The sequence below is a fragment of the Saccopteryx bilineata genome, chromosome 7 (assembly GCF_036850765.1).
Source record: "Saccopteryx bilineata isolate mSacBil1 chromosome 7, mSacBil1_pri_phased_curated, whole genome shotgun sequence".
Classification (NCBI taxonomy): domain Eukaryota; kingdom Metazoa; phylum Chordata; class Mammalia; order Chiroptera; family Emballonuridae; genus Saccopteryx; species Saccopteryx bilineata.
Window position 1 is genome coordinate 104,504,367 of NC_089496.1, and position 16,778 is coordinate 104,521,144.

The 16,778-nt window shown below is 53.7% G+C and overlaps 1 protein-coding gene across 1 annotated transcript in view; it reads left to right on the top strand.

The window, feature by feature from the left end:
- Positions 1-16,778, top strand: part of GRK5 (G protein-coupled receptor kinase 5) — a 208,045-nt gene that overhangs the window by 136,117 nt on the left and 55,150 nt on the right. The window contains exon 3 of the mRNA XM_066238796.1: positions 13,442-13,554. Within this exon, the coding sequence (XP_066094893.1) occupies positions 13,442-13,554 (113 nt within the window). The remainder of the gene's footprint in view (positions 1-13,441; positions 13,555-16,778) is intronic.

Here is a 16,778-nt window from a genome sequence, read left to right on the forward strand (position 1 = left end):
TGAAATAAGTGGTGTTTGGCAAGACGCGGGGCTGCCTGCTGACAGATCGACTGGGCTCTCGCACTGCAGATAAAAATGAAAATGCATGAGGCCTTTGCTTTTCTTCCTCCTGATGATTAAAAGCGTCTACTTGGCTCCATGCAGAGACGGCCCTTGAAGATTTATTCGAGTCACCTGTGTGGCATCGCTCACAGGCCCGCAGGCTGACAGAGGCAGCTACACTGCACGGTGTCTGAAATGGCAGTCCCGGGGGGGGGGGTTTGCAAAGGCTTGACGGGGTGTCTCTGTGCCAGGCCTGGGCGGGACCCCTGGGTAAGGGTCTTGCATTGTAATGAAGGAATTCCCCTCCCTGATCACACTGATCCAAGACCTTCGAGCCACCCAGGCAGCTCAGCGAGCCCTGGGTGATGGACAGGACAAGACCCGTCCCCTGCCTGGCCTTCAGTTTCCCCATTTGAGAGACAAGGGGGTCAGACTGGCTTTCCTACAAGGCCAGAGACCCTGCTCCCCCCTGCACGCCCACTCTGCGCTGACATTACTGCACGGTGCAGGAGGAGGAGTCGGTGTGGGAGGGTGCCCTGTTCTGCGTGGCAGGGCCGTTCATCAACCTGATCCAGCGCAGGAGAAATTTGGACACAAATTCATTAGTATACAGCCAATGGTTAGCAAATGAATGAGTGAGGTCATTAATCTATTCATTCATGCGTTAAATGTTATTGCGTGCTGGCCCTGTGCTAGGCCCTGTGCCAGGTGCTGGGGGTGCAGGGAACAAGGCAGCCTGGGCCCTGCCTGCTCCAGGTCGGGTCCAGCCCTGTTTGGACTCCCGTCCTACTGGCTCAAAGACTTGTCTCGATATAGGTCTGAGCACAGGAATGTGCTGTGAAACACAATTCCAACACCCTATTAAGGACCAGGCGTCGACGTCAGGACACCAAGGACTTGAAAATTTTCTCCCTTCAAGGAGCAAGGGATTTGTTTTGACAAAAGAAGTGTAAACAGGATCCTAGTGAATAACTTTTCTCATGGCTGCGCCTGCTTTAATCAGTGGCATATTTTTTGGTGACTTCAGATGTGTTCGGACTGTTCCCGGGCTATACAGGGAGACGAAGGGGGTGGCCGTGGAGAGAGAGAATTTATAGCTTAGGTGAGGGGACGAGGCCAACTCTGAGAACGGTAGCCAGAGGAATGAGATAGCACGTGCGTTGTATGATCACAGGTGTGGTGCAGGCCTCTGAGCTGAAGGAGCTCAGAGCTTGGGAGGGACGGCATACTCTGGCTCTCTGGAGGGAGAGAGTAGAGACGAGTGTAACAGATCATGCTCCTGTGCTAGCCCAGCTGTGAAGGGTACATGCCCAGCTGGGAGCCAGCCCCTGAGCTGCCACGCCTTTCCCAGGCCTTCGTCTCTGGAGATCGAAGCTTCCGGACTCCGTGTGCAGAGCAGCCCTGGGCCCGTGGACATGGGATGACCCATAGGTCAGGGCTACGTCCGGGCTACCGGGGTGCCCTTCTCCCCTGTGGGCCTCTGGAGATTAGCATGACATTAGGGTGGGCAGGATGTCATCCACCCCCTGGGGTCCTAGGTCCTTGCCTGCTGCTGAGGCAGATCCCTAAATGTTAAAAGATGCAGAAAAGTTGTTTTGCTGTCAGGAAGACCTGAGTTCAGACCCCGTCTCTGCCTCTTGCTGGCTTTGGGACCTTGTGCTAATAAATGCCTTCTCAGCTCCTCATTCTTTGGCATCTAAAAAATTAGGCTGATAATAGCCCCTGTTTCATAGGGCTTTTGGGAGGATTTCGAGAAACAAAGCATGATGAGTGCCTAGCACGGTGCCTGGTGTACAGCAAGTGTCCCATTCATTAGCTGCTGTCATTTTACTGTTATCAGACATCAGGTGGCCGTGGGAAGACCTCTGCCTGACCCAGAGGACATTTCTCTCTGAAACTAGCTCTGCCAGACTCTGAAAATCCGTGTCTGAAATCCCAACACCTGAGCTGTAACCCAGCCAAGCAATGTCTGAGTCGAGATTCCAGTTCTCTCTGTGTCAGTTGCTACTGAAGCAGCATGCCTCTGCCCTGCTTCTTGTTTGCAGTGTGAGCACTGGTGACTTCTTTGTGCCTACAAATGCGTCCCTGTCTTCCCAGATCTCTCCCTTCTTGAGTCTGGGTCTGAGCTAAGCCAAGGTGGCTTGACTCAAGGAGTTGACGTGGTTTCACGCTTAATTACCAAAGACCCCAGTCGGGTTCCAGTGGCCCAAGCCATCCATGCTCTGTTCCTTGGGGAAACAGAGACCAGGTTTGGCTGGTCTCCTAGGAGCCATGATGAGGCAGCCGGGGGAACTGGAGGTTTATCTGAGAGAAAACTGCAGGTGCAGAGATTAACTGCCACCTAACTGCCACTCATGGGCAGCCATTCTGTATCCCAAGAATGAGGACCAAGGGGCAGGTATGAGAGAAAGACGAGGGTGGTTCCAAGTTGAGAATAGACTTTTAAGGCCCTGGGCCAGTGGCTCAGTAGATGGAGTATTATCCTGGCATGCCAAGGTTGCCAGTTCGATCCCTGGTCAGGGCACATATGAAATGCAACCAATAAGTGCACAGCTAAGTGGAATGAATAATTAATGCTTCTCTCTCTCTCTCTCTCTCTCTCTCTCTCTCTCAAAACAATAGGAAATTTAAAAACAAAATAGACTTTTGACACAGTTCTGATAAGGAGGGCTGGACACTCTGTAGGGGACATGTCCCCTCTCCTGGAAGTACAGAGACCACTGTTGGCTGTGCCTCTGGTGAGGTCGTGTTGAAGGGGCGGGGCGGGGGCTGAGGTCTCTGGACCCTGAGACATCACGACGTGCAGGAGCCCATTGCTGCCTCCCCCGACCCAGGCGTTTCCTTCTCCAGCCCCCGCGGCCGCGCGGCTGTGAGCCCCCATAAGCCCTGGCCGGTGGCCCGGGAAGAATGGGGCTGCGTCTGCACAGAGGCTGCTGTTTGCCTTGGCCCCACTTGCCCACCACTTCCTGACGCCGCCCCCCTGTGGCTTTTGCTTCGTTAGCTGGGAGCTCCAGGTGAAACCGGTCCCCAGGGCCCGGGATGGCTTCAGAACCACCCCTACCCCCGTCTCCCTGTTGTCTTCCCCAGCAAGGCAGGCCGGGGCAGCAAGCAGTAAGGGGCGGCAGGCGTCGTCCTCCACGGGGAGAGCAGAAAAGCACAGAGGAAAGACCGAGGCACAGAGAGGAGGAGTAATAACCTGGCCCCACGGCAAACGGATGGAAGCTGGGACCCCTGCCCTGAGCACAGCCCTTCCCCGGCCTTCCAGAAGTTCTGCCTTTGAGCCCGTGCCCACTCGGCTGGCGTTCTGGCCGGTGCAGGTGCGGGAAGGATGGCGGCTGTGCGGGCCAACAGCCCAGTGCAGGAGAAGGGCCTGTGCCCGCGTGTCCCGTCCCCACCAGGCTCCTCCCTGTGGCACTGCCAGTGTGGGAGTGGACATCTAAGCTCCCCTTGTCCATCAGCCTCGTGTGGTCAAGGAGGAACCCAAGGTCCACGGAGGAGGACGGGGGCTCTGAGGGTGTACAGGGGTCAGAGGAGGGGCTGGAGGTTAAGTCCAGAGCCCTGACTCTGTCCGAACATCCCGGAGCAGTGAGCCAGGCAGGGCCCTGCACATGGGCCCCTTGCTCTGGGGGCCACAGGCAGCACACAGCCTGTCCCAGCCTCGCCTTGGCCAGGCACCAGAGCCCTCTGCTTCCCTTGCATGGAAAACCCACTCAGAGCAACTCTTTGTCATCTGGTTGCTTCGAGGACACCTTCATTTCTGGCTGATTAACCATGGGGGTGGGGGGGGACGTGTCGAACAAGTGTGGGCCTGGGATTTCTATTCCCGGACTTGAAGCGTGTGGTCTCCACATCTCAGTGGTTTGTTCAGTCATTTGTTCATCTTACATACACACCTGCACACCTGCTCTGGCCACACTCTGCTCCAGGGGAGCTGTGACAACGGTGGACCCGACCCCCAGAGGTTGATATAGTTGGCTTGGTGTGGCCTGGGCATTTCAATGACCAAAGCTGCTTGTGTCCATGTGGAAATTTCTTCCCAGGGGGAAAAAAGCTCGTAGAAATAATGTGTCTCTGAGAGGATGGCTGTGAGCAGGGAGCGGGGAGGCCTGGTCACCAGGACAGGAGCAGCGCCATTGACTGAGGCTTTCCCGGTGCCCGCAGACCAGGCAGGGCAAAGCCTGGAGTTCTGAGCACCCGCCTGTCGCCCGGGCTCTGCACAGAAGGGGGACGTGTCTGGTGGTCACGGCGCCTTTGCTTCCTAGTAAACAACTGCAGGTCTCCGTCGGCGTGTTCCCTTGTTGGCAATTCCCGAGCCACCCTCGATCCCTCTGCATGGGCACGCAGACCCCATGTGAGCATGAAGGGAGGCTGACAGTCACAGAGCGGTGCACCTGAGGGGCGGCCCGGAGCTCATTAGTGCGGGCCTGCCTTTAGAAATGGCAGGTGAAAGAGCCACCCGGGCCCTGACTCTTTCCCCAAACCTTTCCAACATGCCAAGCTCTTTGCGGCATCTCCAGCACAGTGTGTGTCTGCCCACACCGCCCCACCCCTCCACTGACCCACCCAGTTCTCTGTCCCATTCCCACTATAAGAGACTATCAGAATTCTTTGCTTTTCTGGGCCTTGGAAATAAGGAAGAGGCCGCTGCCTGACCGTGGAGCCTGTAGAGTGACCATGGAGCCAAGGGTGGCGGCACGCACTGAATGTGCTGTCCAGTTCCGCCCCAGCCCTGCCCAGACTCCCAGGTGTCTCCTGGGGTTCCCTGCACCTGCTGGGTTCAAGCCGAAACCTGGACCTCCATCAGAGATGCCAGGCCAGTCGGGGCTCCGCTCTGGGCCCCCAGAAGCGCGCTTGCCCCCACCTCCCTCCTTCGTCCCTCAGATGCACAGACACGACCCTCCTTCCCTCCCTCCCCGCACTCAGCAGCCCAGCCCCAAGCCCCCTACAACTGAGTGGATTTTACACGTGACTTGTCCAGGTGCCACCGACCAGTGTAAGACCCAGCCTTAATGTTCTTGTTCCTACAGAGACACAAGACATGTATAAGACATTCGGTAGCGCTAGAGACCAGAATGAGGGGGACAAGAGGTGCTGGAAGATGGGGCATGCTTTGGGTGTGTTTGTGTAATACACCATATGCCATTTTTTATTCACATAAACACATCTTTCTTGAAGTAATAGGAACCCACTCAGCTGTTGCTAACCAAATACCAAATGTTTCTCTTTTCCTCTCTCGCTCCTTCTAAGAGGCGGGCCGGGCTGGGAAGACCTGCCATTATCCATGATGCTTATCTTGCCCTTCAAACGTCAGAGAGCCCTTTCCTCTGAGCAAACGCCCCATTGTTTTTTCCAGCTTTGACAGGAATTTTTTAAGAGAAAGCTGTTTTCAGATCACTTTTCTGTTGATGGTTTTAGACCTGGAGTATGGCAAAGTCAAGGGCTTGTCTCCTCACATCTGTTTTCCTAAATTGCTTTAGGACCTATCAGGAACCAACTCCCCCCTTTAAAAAAAACCAAACAAAAACCCAAACCCAAACCCCTGGTATTTCGATAACACAATGTTGAATAAAATAAAATGAAACAAAACAAACCACCAGTAGGTAGAGATGGCCTCGAGAATCACTCTGGACGCCTCCTCCCCCAGCCCCTTGCCCCGTCCCCCCAGCGTACAATAAACATGTGGTTTCATTTCCAAGGGCTCGGTGTTAGTGGTTCCATTTCCTCAGGAAGCTGTGTTTCTTGCTCTTACTTCTGAAATGGAACGTGCATTTTCATTGGCCCAAGTTCAAGAAGTGCCTGGGGCAACAAAGAAAACAGTCCCAAGCAGGTTTCAGTCATGGACCACCCCCTCCGCCCACCCTGCCGTGACTTCTCCCTGCTCCCCTTCCGCTAGGGGATCAGCGCCACGTCTCCCAGCCGGGCAGGAGGGCACCCTCGCTCACTGGGTTCCCGGCCATCTGAGTGGAGCCATGCCTGCGTTCTGGCCCTCAGTTGGGAAAATCTGGTTGCCCTCCAAGCGTCCACATACCACAGGCTCCTAATTAAGAAAGTATGTTCCCATTTCATGTCATTCGAAAGGAATGAAAACAGTGACAACATTTATTTATCTTCGCTATCAATATCATTCCCATTTCGAAGTCCCGCTGGGGCTGTGCATCTTGAAGGAATTGGCTGTGGGTTGCGAGATTTTCACGTCGGCCATGTGCTGTGAGGACACGCGGCTGCTCTCCAGGAGAGAGGCTCGGAGTGAGGGGCAGAGAGGCTGGCAGAGCCCTGGCCCTGGCCCTCCTGGGCGTGGAGTCCTCGCATGGTCCAGCCACGGTGGAGCGGCTTTTTCCTCCTTTGGTGCCGATGCGTCAAGCCTCCTTTCATGTCCTTTTCCCCCCCCGTGTCATCGGAGGAGGGAAAGCCACCATTTCTAGAGCCTTCTAGTAGAGCTATGATCTGTTTGAGGGGCAGCTGGTTATGGAGGACCTACTATGTGCTAAGTCTGGGCCGGGCGCCCACGTGAATTGTTCGTTCTTGGTAGCCGCAGCTCACTCCGGCTGTCCTTGGGACAACGGAGGCAGGATGGAGGGACTTGCCTGAGACCAGATCCAAGGCAGTCCATTGGGCTGCTGGAGCAGAATCCCACAGACGGCGGGTTAGAAACCACAGACGTTCGTTTCTCACAGTTCCGGAGGCTGGGGAGTCCGGCAGGTTCTGTGTCTGGTGAAAGCCTGCATCCTGGTTCATACGTGCCCGTCTTCTTGCTGTGTCCTCACATGGCGGAGGGCCGAGGGAGCTCTCAGGGGCCTCTGTTATCAGGGTACTGATGCCACTCATGAAGGCTCCACCCTCACGACCACTGAGTCACCGCTCAAAGGCCCCACCTTCAAACACCATCGCAATGGGGACTTGGTTTCTCTGTGTGTATTTTAGGGGGGCCCACGACCATTCGGTCTATAGCAGGTGTCCTTGACAATGGGCCTGAGGTGGGGGCGCTGTCGGTAGCTTATTATGACAGCGACTAGAAGGCAAGGGAAGGTTCTCAACAGAGCTCCCTCCCACACTTTACCAAGTGGTGATGAGGATGGGCCCCTGGTCTCGCTGCGCCCTCTGTTGGCTGACAGCTGGCTAAGTGTCATGCCCGACCTAGGCAAGGAGGATTGGCTGTGTGTTCTCTATTTGTAAGTGTGAGCATGCATACTTGCATGTGTATTCCCAAACAGTTTACATGCACTTTCCAGTAGAGTTCCTTGCTGACCCTCTCAGTTAACACTACATTCTGATACCTGTCCCTTTGGGCCTCACCTCCCACCCCCAAGCCACCTGTCATTTTTTGTCCATTGTCTTTAAGCCATTCTCTTTTTAAATAATTATTATGCTGAGAACATTTAACAATGAGATCTACCCTCTTAATAAAATTTTAAGTGCACAATACAGTATTGTTAACTGTGGGCACAACGTTATACAGCGGTCTCTAGAACTTAGTCCCCTTGCACGACTGACACTTCCTACCCATTGAACAGCCACGCCCCATGTCCCCCTCCACTCGGCCCCCAGCAGCTGCCTTGTTATTGTTTCTGTGAGTCTGACGATTTCAGATACCTCATATAAGTGGAATCGTGCAGTATTGGTCCTTCTGTGACTGGCTCATTTCTGACTTTTCTTACTCTTACTTGACATAATGTCCTCAAGGCTTATTTTGTTGTCACATGTGGCAGGATTTCCTTCCTTTTTAAGGCTGAATAACACTCCACAGGATGTATATACCACACTTTAGTCCACTTGTCAGTCAATGGACATTTAGGTTTCCACATCTTGGTATTGTGAATAGCCCGTGAACACGAGAGTCCAAATCTCTCTTTGCAATCCTGATTTCAATTCTTTTGGGTAAATAACCCAATAGTGGGATTGTTGGATTATATGGTAGTTTATTTTTAATTTTTTTTCAGGTCCTTTATACACTTTCAGCCATTCTTGAGATCTGCCTGCTGTGATCTCAGACTGAGCCTTGAATTCTTGCCCTGTCTCACCTCCTGGCTTCTTCCCTGGGGCTCACTTCTCTGCTGTGGCGTCTTCTGGCCTTGAACTGCGACCTCTGGTCCCATTTCCCCAGCTTTGACCTGTTTTTGGTCTTGTTCCCCAGCCCTCAGCCGCGCCCCTGCCGGCGCTGCCTGCAGCGACGATGTCATTCCTGTTCCATGTGCCGCCCCGTAGGCGCCACCCCTGAACCACGAGGGCAGTGCATGCCCCCTCGGCCACGCCAGCAGCCCGGCCTCGTGCAGTTTGATTCCCTGGCTGCTCTTACCAGCCTGTGTGTGAACGGGCCTCCCTCCTGCCCAGCTGGAAGCAGGCTCCCTGCTCTGGACAGAGACTAGCCCTGCGGGTGCCTCGTTTGTTCTCAGGGCCCAGAACACAGCGCCCCATCGGGTCTCAGCTAGTGCCTGTTGACTCGCCAAAGGGGCTGTCTGTGGGAAGAAGCAGTTCTGTCTGAGGCCGTGGCTGGAGTCCAGTGTGTTGCAGGAAGGTGTGGCCATCCTGTCTTCCTGGGCCAGCCCTTGGCAGGCTTGAGAGGTGTCAAGCCCTCGAAGAAACACGCGACATGTGGTTTTCTTCAGTGCGGCTCTGCGCCGAAGCAGGGTCCCGACCGCAGGCACTGCACCCTCCCTGCCCAAAGGCCGGGCTTGAGCCGCAGGTGGCCATGGCCCCCACAGCAGGGGCCGCCTCTGTAAATGTCTCGACTCTCCGCTCCCATCCCATTTTGTCCACCTTTCCATGGACTATACTTGAATCATTTGTGCTCTAAAGCCACAGATGCCCAGTGGGACAGTGAGTCCACTTCTGTGTCCTCGCCTGTCTGTGCCCAGCCTGCCTGTTCCGGGTATTTCCCACCACCCTCCTGAGCGCACAGGGGGCTCCAGACCTTTCCTGGGGCTCTTTACCCTTTGATCAAGGGCACAGCTCAGGGTCCTAGAACTTATAATGGGCTGAGACCTCCTTTTCCAGCCCCCTTCCTTTGGATATGCCTACATTTGCCGTGTCCACCAGCCCTCTATTGCTGCGGCTGGGGCCAGATTTCCCGTCACAAAGACCACACCCCACTCTTGGTCTCAGCTGATGGCCAGCTGTTGACTCCAAGCCTGTGACTATACCATTGACCTGCCAGTGTGTATAAGGCCTGCCCTTCCCACGCGTTTATCCACCCACACCACCAGGTGCTGAATTCAAGAAGTCTTAAAGTTGAAGGAACCTTCTATGATGAAAAAGCAAGAGGCCTTGAAAGAGAATTTGTTCAATGAATGAAGGACCTAAAAGAATCATGCTAGAATGCTTAGGTGATTGGTGGATACTTTGGGGCCCGGGTACCCCAATGCCCCTCATCAGTCTCTTTGTTCCTGGAGGGACAGACCAATGAGACTCGTGGTCCAAAGCAGGGTTTTCATGTCCTTGAAGAGCTGGTGTGTGTGTGTGTGAATGGTGCGTGGACAGTGTGTGTCTGTGTGCACAGCAACCAGGGTTCTCCCAGCCTGAGAGACAGAGATTCAGACAGAAAAGGTGTTTGTGCCTCCTCCTGTCACATTGATCAATCCCCAAATTCATCTTCCTTCTGTGGCTTTGCGCTCCGTTTCTAAAGGCACCATAGACATTGCACTTCGTTTTTTTTTTTTGTTTTTTTTTGTTTTTGTTTTTTTTGTATTTTTCTGAAGCTGGAAACGGGGAGAGACAGTCAGACAGACTCCTGCATGCGCCCGACCGGGATCCACCCGGCACGCCCACCAGGGGGCGACGCTCTGCCCACCAGGGGGCGATGCTCTGCCCCTCCGGGGCGTCGCTCTGTTGCGACCAGAGCCACTCTAGCGCCTGGGTCAGTGGCCAAGGAGCCATCCCCAGCACCCGGGCCATCTTTACTCCAATGGAGCTTCGGCTGCAGGAGGGGAAGAGAGAGACAGAGAGGAAGGAGAGGGGGAGAGGTGGAGAAGCAGATGGGCGCTTCTCCTGTGTGCCCTGGCCGGGAGTCGAACCCGGGACCTCTGCACGCCAGGCCGATGCTCTACCACTGAGCCAACTGGCCAGGGCCTGCACTTCGGTTTTGTCGTTGTTGTGGCTGGTGGTGGTAGTGGCGGCAATGGTGGTGATGAGGGTGGTGGTGGTGGCGCTGGTGGTGATGAGGGTGGTGGTGGTGGCGCTGGTGATGGCAGTGGTGATGATGGTGATGGTGGTGGTGGTGATGGTGATGGTGATGGTGGTGGTGCCTCCTCAGAAGACAGGCCCGTTTATCTTTGTTTGATGCTGAGAAAAGACGGAATAGATGTTTCCTGATCCTCTTCTTTCTCCTTGGGCTTCCATCAGGCAGCCTTCTTGTCTGGGAATCCTCTGTACAGCTGGGAGCGGCACGGAACTGAGGTGCTGACAGCTTGTGTTGGAATCACATGGTGTTTACTATGCTGTGAGTTTATAAGAGCCTTGTTTCCATACTGACAGCAAATGCCATATGGAGAGAAAAAATACTGTCAGATGAACCCTTAAGCAATCACAATACAGTACATGGAATCTCATAATTGCTTTTGGAAAAAGGTAGGGGGGAGGGCTTGCTTAAATCACAAAAACCGTGTGGTGCTCCCACCATAATTGAATCAAACTGGAGTCTGACATAAGGTAATTTATTTTCCTTCTGTGACGGTTTGGGGCAGCTCATCTGATGGGGGCGGCTGTTTTCCTCACCCTCGGGCACCGGGCAGAGAACGCAGGCCGTGTCTGCCTCACCCTCGGGCATCGGGCAGAGAACGAGGCCGTGTCTGCAGGGTGTCATGCTAACAGGTGCAGCCACAGACCCGTCAGCCCCCGGCTCCCTCCTTCCCAGACCCCCTGCTCCGTCTGACGATAACACTCATCTGACTTGACATTTTATTACTGTCACTGGGGAGCTTGTCTGCTTACCCACACACACGCTCCCTTTCCAACAGAATCCAGGACCCCTGAGGGCTGGGACCGCATCCCACCCCCACCGATCCTGGCATGCAGCGATGTGGGTTAAATGTTCGTTGGCGTGGCTGTTTGTGGACCATCTGTGTGCATGGAAAGGTGGACTGAATTAAGGCGGTAGTTCAAGGCTAGTTTCAGTCCCCAAACCCCTTGAAGAAGAGGGGGTCCCACTGATCAAAGTATCCACTTGTGAGAATGAGGGATTTTTGAGTGCCTTCTTACACACAGAATACTTAGAACCAGTGGATTCCGACAGAAACAGCCCCTGCCCTCAGGCAGTTCAGCTGGGGTGGAAGTGGGCTGTAAAATTCTCCAGCCTGTAGACTAGTCCCTTGCTCCGGGTTGCAAGAGACAAAGACCCAATACCAGCTGCCCTCTGTGGAGACTGTCAGGTGGGAAACCGTGTGGTGCCGGGCTGGCCGGCAGACTGGCTTCAGGGACGCCTGTGACAGTCACGGCCCCAGGTTTCTCTCTGCACTCTGCTCTCTCTGTGCTGCCTTCATTCTCCAAAGATGGTTGTGGCAGCTCTGGGATGACCAGTCCTGAGGCCTTGTCATCCCAGAGAGGAGCAAGTGTCTTTTCTGGAAGGCCTAGCAAACACCCTGGAAGGACTCCGAGACCCATACAGGCTGCATGAACCTACTGTGGCCGTGGGGAAGAGGGCTCTGATTGGCTAGGACTGAGTCACGTGCATCCCTGAGGCTTGGAAACAGTTGGCTCCCTTAGGACCACAGGCTGGATTTTTACAGACAGGGAGAGGAAGGTCCCCAGAGGAAGGGAGATGGAACAGACCAAAAACTTCATGTCCATGATAATAATAGATGGTGTTTCTTAAGCATTTCCTATGTGCCAGGCTCTGGTCTGAGTCCTTTCTCTGCATTGTCTTATTTAATCCTCAGGGTAGTCCTGGGAGCTGGGTACAATTACTGTTCCTGGTTTACAGATGAGGAAACTGAGGGATAAAAGTGTGCAGTCAGTTGCCCCAGGTCACACAGGCAATAAGTAGAGAGGCTGAGATTTGAACCCAGATGGCTTAGCTCCATGACCCACGCTCACAGCCCCAAGCTCCCTATGGGTAACAGCGTCACCTCCCACACTGAGCTCTTTGGGTGTGGAAATGAGTTGGCATGATGGCCGTGTTCCTACCTCCTGGTGTATTCCCCATCTGCAGAGAAACACCCTCTCGGGAACAGTCATCTTGGCCCCTCCTCTGCATTTGGCGAGGACAGTCACTCCTGTCCAGATAGCTCTCCGAACCCAAGTCTAACTCCCCTCGCACTCTGGTTTTTCCATGAAACCAGCTGACGGTTTCTGGTACAGTTACAGAACAGAAGGGCCAATTCGCGGTGCTTGAGAAGGTTCAAGACAATTTGTCACAGTCAGTCCTTTGAGCACCTTTCTGGCCAGAGAAAGCCTCTTGCAGAGTCATTGAAGGAAGAGCCAAGAAGGGACACCCCCCCCCCACCTTCATCTTACTTCCAACACGTGCCTCCATATTTCAGAGACTGAGGCCCAGAAAGGGCCAGTGAGTTTCTTGAAGTCACACAGCAACTCATTAGCTAGACCTCTGGGCTCGGAGTCTTGCAATGCATTTTCTCATCAAAACTCTCTTGGGTACCGAATGGCTGAGGGCTCTTTCTGTCTCTGTGCCTCTAGCGCCTCAGCTAGATAATACGGGGTTTTCATAATTTGAAGCATCCTAAGACTGGGCTTTGCTCCAATTGGGCAAAAAATGAAAAAATTTTACTGTATTCACTAGGATGCTTTGAATTACAAGTAATTAATTTTTTTTAAACCTTCCCCAAGCAAATCTCATTAATACATTTTTCAGATATGGCTGGGCTGCAGGCGTGGTTTGATCTAGAGATTCATGACCTCTCCAGGGCCCCAAGTCTCCGAATAGTTTTCCCAGTTCTGGCTCCCTCTGGTTCAGCCTCCTCCTCACAGAGGCTTCCTTCCAGTGTCAGGAAGACTGCAGCCCACCCTGGCCTCCTCCTCCCGAAACCAGCGTCCGGGGGAGGAGAAACCGCCTCTGCTCAATGGGCCAGCCCGTCTGTGGTTCACTCTGATCTTGCTCGCTTGGGTTACATGCCTGCCACCCTTATCACTTGAGTCAGGGAATATGGCGTGCTGATTGGCCTGCCCGGGGGACAGCCATTGTCCCCAGCACTGCTGGCATCTCCGCTTAGAAAGCAGGGCATCGGGAAGGGGAGTGGGCTGGGGAGGGGAGGCTGGGTCATAACTGGCACCCTCCTCTGCACTGACCTTGTCCCTCTGAGTCTGCAGAGCCCAGAGATAGATGGGCACTCCTGAGCGTGTGCCAGTCACCTTGCTCCGTCTGCCTGGGGCACTCCATCCAGGTGGGGTGGAGGGGCTGGCCCCACCAGGCCCTCTCCTGGGTCTCACCCCCTTCTTCTTTTCTTGTCTCCAGACAGAGATTACTGCAGTTTATGTGACAAACAGCCCATCGGGAGGCTGCTCTTTCGGCAGTTCTGCGAAACAAGACCTGCACTGGAGTGTTACATTCAGTTCCTGGACTCGGTGGTAAGTGCTGGCGGCCTCGTTGGCTGCAGCCATCCCGACCTCTGTCGCAGTGGTCGGCAAACCGTGGCTCGTGAGCCACGTGTGGCTCTTTGGCCTCTTGAGTGCAGCTCTTTGGCCAGCTTAGGAGTACCCTAATTAAGTTAATAACAATGTACCTACCTATATAGTTTAAGTTTTAAAAAGTTGGCTCTCAAAAGAAATTTCAATCGTTGTACTGTTGATATTTGGCTCTGATGACTAATGAGTTTGCCCACCACTGGTTTAGGGGACAGCCCTGTGGGGCCTAAGTTTCTGTGTCTTCTTCAGGGTCTCAGTGTGAATCTCTAGACCCACAAGCCAAACTATCCATTGAATGTCTCCACCAGAAGTCACATGGCCCCTCATAGACATGTCCCTAACAAACGCAGAGCTCCCCCCCAGGCTCCCGAGCTACCAGCCCCGACCTGTTCCCTGTTCCAGTCGCCAGCACTGCATAGTCACCCCAGCCCGAATCCTTTGCATTGTCCCTGACCTGTCTTTCTTCCTCGTCCCTTCCCCACCCAGTCATGGACCACATGCTGGGCTCCTTGCCCTCTCCCAGACCATTCCCTCCCCGAGCCTCTGTCTCAGCTCAGATCCTTTAGTGCAGGTCCTCGGCGTGTCTTGTGTAAGTGATTACGACATCCTCAGCCTTGGCTCAGTGGTAGAAACATCTGGGGAGCCTTTAAGAAACACCGGTGCTCGAACTGAAGCCCACGCTCATTAATTTGTATCTCCGGGGGTGGGGCCTAGTGCTTTCATAACTTTTTATGATGGAAAATGTCAGACCATGAAAGGTAAAAGTCGACCGAATGGTTTAATGAACCCCCATGCGTCCATCTTCCCACCTCTGCACTCAGGAACTCAAGGTCGGTCTTTGTGCGCCCACCTCCCGCCTCTGTAGCGTTTTGTAGCTGCTCTCACCTCTATTATTTCAGCTGTGAACATTTCATATGTATCTTCCAATGATAAGGGCTCTTTGACAACAACAAAATAACCACAATACCATGACCATAGCTACAATGTAATTCTTTCCTGTCATCTGTTATTAGTCAGCGTTTCCTTTTCTGGTGTTCTCATGCTTTTTATAAAGGTACATTTTAACAGTTTATAACCACCTCCCCCTGTTCACATAGAAGAGTGTCCCAGAGTCTGAATATTGGCTTGCTTGCATGTGTCAGTTTGTAGGTTCCTCTGTATTTCTTATAAGTTGGCTATTGACTCCAGAAACTTAGGCTCATTTCCATTTGAGGGTGCGAGGGGACTGACTTCACGAGTGGTTTTGTGTTCTTCTCTCAGGGGACCATGATATCTGATCGTCTTTCTTTTTGAGATGGTGGCACCCATTGGCATTTAATACTGAAATCTGTTGATTAATTAGGGATTGCAACATGGCGACATTCCGAGTCTGTTTGTCATTCCTTCTTCATTTGCTGACTGGGAAACACGATTACTACTTGGTTACCCAGTGGTAGAGTTCATACAGGAAATGCTTGGTTCTTTCCCTGTATTTATGTTTTCAAAGTACCAATTGTTTAGTCTGACCTGTGGTGGCGCAATGGGATAGGGTGTCGACCTAGAACGCTGAGGTTTGCCGGTTTGAAACCTGGGCTTGTCTGGTAAACGCACATATGGGAGTTGATGCTTCCTGCTCTTTCCCCCTTCTCTCTCTCTCTCTCCTCTCTAAAAATAGAATAAATAAAATCTTAAAAAAAAAAAAGTACCAATTGTTTCACTAGTAGCCAGTTCGAGTTTTGAATGTGTGGATTTAAACATGGTGCACTTCGATGCTCAGTAGCATGATTTTTACTGGTGACCCATGGTCCCATCATTGGCCAGTAGGAACCCGTAGGTTGGTTCCTGAGCCCGTGAGAGGACCCCCGTACTCCCCAGCAGCCCCTGGCTATCTGGCATGTGATGTCCCAGGCTCATCTACCGTGTTTCCTGCCCTACATCTAGAGCTCGTCATTTCTCTAAGGAGCCCTGGCTCCTCCTACTGGGAAATGGAGACTGGTTTGGCACAGGGGCACTCGTTACCACTGGACCGGCCATTCTTTGTAACAGACATTGGCATTTTTCAAATTTTCAACGGTGCTGTGTATCCAGGGTTGGGAAACATTGACACCCAGGGTAGAGGCCGAGTTCTAAGGCTGACTTACCAGACCTCCTACCAACAGGCCCTCCCTGCCCGTTCATCCTAGACCTTCCCCTGCGTCTTGCATGGGCCCCACATTCTGGCCCTGCCACCTGCTTGTGGTGGCTCTGGCTTCCCAGGATGGTTGACGCCTGTTGGTCCTGGCTGGAGTAGGGGGAGCAGGGCAGAGGGATCTGGGAGGGGTGCTAATCATGCCAGACCTGTGACCTTAAAGAACTTTGACTTTGAGTGAATGGGAACCCCTGCAGGGTTTCACGCAGACAGCGGCATGGTCTGACTTAGGGTTTTAAAGGACTCTGACTGTGTTGGGAACTGGCAGTAAGGGGCAAGGATGGGAGCCAGGAGCTCTGATAGGAGGCTGCGGCAGCAGTCCGGGTGGGAGCCGGTGGTGGCACAAGCCACATGGAAGCTGGCAGTAGCGAGAGCGCTTGGATTTGGGGCGCACTGTGAGAGCAGAGTTATCAGGATTTCCTGGTGCAGGTGGAGGAGGGCGATGGTGAGAGGGAAGAAACACGGATGCCTTCAGTGTTGACAGAGCGTCTGGCAGCACGGGCCGGGGAAGGCTGGGACGGCTCGTCTGGAGGGAGATCAGGAGCTCCATTGTGGGGCCACCCAGCTGGAAGTGTCCACGAGACACCAGGTAGAGAGGTGTGAGGGGACTGCACTTTGTGAGAAAGGTCCGGGCTGGAAACAGAAAATGGGGTGTCGTCAGCACAGAGCTGGCGTTCAGAGCCGTGGGCCGGAGGAGCCCAGGGAGAGGCCGGGGACTGCGCTCCGCACCAGGTGGCTGCCACGTGGAGAAGATGGAGCGCCGGCAGCTTTGGGACCCATCTAGAGTTGATGAGGCGGACGGAGGGGGGCCAGGCCGAACCCAGGAGCCGGTGGAATTTTCCAGCCGCGTGTCTTGTTAGAGATGCTTATAGTCTGTTTGAGAAGGAGGAAAAAACCCCAGTGGATGCCCACTTTCACTCTGGTCATGTCGACGTTCCTCTTCCAGGAGCTTTGTTTTTTTGTTTTTTTTTTGTAAAGGAAATGTGAGTGTGGCTCCCGC